This window comes from Nothoprocta perdicaria, unplaced genomic scaffold, assembly GCF_003342845.1.
Source record: "Nothoprocta perdicaria isolate Ctin4 unplaced genomic scaffold, notPer1 scaffold_247, whole genome shotgun sequence".
NCBI classification, from domain to species: Eukaryota; Metazoa; Chordata; class Aves; order Tinamiformes; family Tinamidae; genus Nothoprocta; species Nothoprocta perdicaria.
Window position 1 is genome coordinate 919,064 of NW_020455474.1, and position 2,500 is coordinate 921,563.

At 71.2% G+C, this 2,500-nt stretch overlaps 1 protein-coding gene across 1 annotated transcript; it reads right to left on the reverse strand.

The window, feature by feature from the left end:
* Positions 1 to 954: 954 nt before the first annotated feature.
* Positions 955 to 2,298, reverse strand: HMX2 (H6 family homeobox 2). Its single transcript, XM_026039944.1, has 2 exons — positions 2,040 to 2,298; positions 955 to 1,478 (listed from the first exon to the last, which is right to left on the reverse strand). The coding sequence occupies exons 1-2, from the start codon at positions 2,296 to 2,298 to the stop codon at positions 955 to 957; spliced, it is 783 nt and encodes a 260-aa protein (XP_025895729.1).
* Between the last annotated feature and the right edge of the window lie 202 nt (positions 2,299 to 2,500).

The window sequence follows — 2,500 nt, forward strand, 5'->3', positions numbered from 1 at the left end:
CGGCCCGGCCCGGCTCGGCCCAGCCGCGCTCACCTCGCGGCCTCCGGCCTAGCAACGGTCGCCTCTGTCCTGCGCGCGCGCCACCGCAAGCCCCGCCCCCTCCCCGGCGGCACCGCCTCCCTATTGGCCGCTTCAAAAAGGCGAGCGCGTCCCAGCGTAACCCGCGCGACTACAACTCCCGGTGTGCCCCGCGCCGGCCTCCTCTGTCTGCGCCGCGGCCGCAGGTGGGGACTACGAGTCCCAGCATGCCCCGCAGCGCCGGCGCCGGAAGTGCGTGTTGCGCCGTGAGGCAGAGGGCGGGCGGGCTGAGGGGGGCGTGTCGCTCTCGCTCGCCGTGCGCGCTGTTAATCACCGTTAATTACCGTTAATTGCTGCTGGCCCTGAGGGCACGGGCTCGGCCGCGGCGACTTTAAATCAGTTCTTCGTTAGCAAGCAGCTGCTGGAGATTCCGTTCCTCTTTCACGCGTTTGCCGTCGCCCCGCCGTGTTGTTTTCGGGTCTTTTCTCTGCTTTTCGTTTCGCCGTGAACGCGGCGGCCTCCGCGCTGCCTCCGGCGTCCCCCCGCCGCGCCGGGATCCGTTAAAACCGTTGGAACGCCGCTTAGAGAGCCCCCGGCGCACGGCCGGAGCCCCCCGCCCCGTCGCGGGGAGCCGCGGGCCCCTCAGCGCTGCGGRGCCGGGCCGGGCCGCGCTGCAGGCCCCGCAGCCCGGGCCGAGCCCCTAACGGAGACCCCCGCACCCCCCCGCGGTGCCCCGCGCTGCGGCCGCCCCCGCTCCGCGTCCCGCGGCGGAAACACGCGAGGGAGCGGGCGCGATTTTACAAACGAGGCTTCCAAGGGGTTTATTCCTCTCTTTAAAAATATTTACAGGTCTGCAGCGGCGCGAGGCGAGGGAGGCCGCCGAGGAGCGGGGCAGCAGGAGCGGGGCCCGGCGCCGCTGCCCGCCCCGGGGYGGCCTCAGTAGTCGACCTTGCTGTAGAGGTTGTAGAGCGGCAGGGCCGGGAGGCTGCTGCCGGGGTAGTAGAGCGGCGCCGGGAAGGCGACGGAGCGCGGCACGGGCACGCGCAGCACGGAGCTGTCCCTGAACACGAGCGGCATCCCCACGAGAGTCTGCGCCGAGGCGTGCGCCAGGTTGGCCGCCTCCAGCTCGGCCGAGAGCTGCCGCTTCCACTTGTTGCGGCGGTTCTGGAACCACGTCTTCACCTGCGTCTCGGTGAGCTGCAGGCTCGAGGCGAGGCACGCGCGCTCCGAGCTGCTCAGGTAGCGCTTCACGTCGAAGGTGGACTCGAGCTGGTAGACCTGGCTGCGGCTGAACACSGTGCGCGTCTTCTTCTTGGCCGCCTGCCGCTCGGCGCCGTCGCGGGGCCGCTCGGCGCACGAGGGCGAGCAGCGCCCCGGCGCCTTCTCCTTCTCCGCCTTAAAGTCCGCGGGCGAGGGCGGCAGGAAGGGCGGCCGCTCCGCGACGCTGCCCTTGGCGCTGCCTGCAACAACGGGGGACAGAGCGGCGGTGGCGCGGCCGGCCCGACGGCGGCCACGGCCCCGGCCCCGCTGCCCGTCTGCCAGCCGGGCGGCCCCGCCAGGAACCCGCCTCCCTCCCCGCGATCCCGGCGGGAAGCGGCACCTGGGCCGGGACGAGGCTCCCGCTGCTACCTGTGTGCCCGGCACCTGCGCTGGGGCTGCCCGCGGCTGCAGGGGTGGAGGGACACGCGTGTCTAGGGAGATGTCCCTTCACGCCGCGCGATGCCGGGTTTTCCTTTATGGTATCGCGTTTCACACACCGTTTAGTTAGAAATAACGCTGATAATTCGTCTCTCCACCCGCCCCCCCCGGTCACCTCTTCCTCGCCACTGTAAACGAGAGGAGTCGATAGAAGGAAAAAAAAACGTTTTCTTCGTTACGAAACGGCCACGCGCCGCTTCCCCGTGGGGAAATTACCCCGGGGAGGGGGAACAGCAACAGAAGAAAGTGGGGGAAATAAAAGACACCCAGATTTCGATTTGTTCGCACATCCGCGGAGCGCGGTGGCCGCGGGCGCTACTCACCGGTGATGCAGGTGAAGGCGAGCGGCTGGGGCGGGCGACACGCGTCGTGGGCGCCGGGCGCGGCGGCGCAGGGGCAGCCGCGGCCTTTCCAGCTCTCCTCGGCCTCCTCCTCGTCGTCCGAGGAGAGCGAGGGGTTGCGCGGGCGCGCGGAGGCCGCGCGGGAGCCGTCGGCGCCGCCGCCCAGGATGGACTGGATGGTGAACGCGGAGCGCGGGGCCGCGGGCGCGCAGCGCTTGCTCGCCTCTTCTGCGCCGCTCATCCTGCGCTCTTAAGAAATAAGGGCAGGACAAGCGCTGCCTTTAGAGGCGCGGGGGGGGCCGGCGSGCGGGGGGGCTCCGCGCCCCGCCGCGGCTCCGCGCGCCGTCATTTGCATGGAGGTGGCCCCCGCCGCGCCAAAGGCGGCGCCGGCCAAACTTCGGGAGCGCTGGGGAGGGGACGGAGGGGACGCGCGCACACGCGCG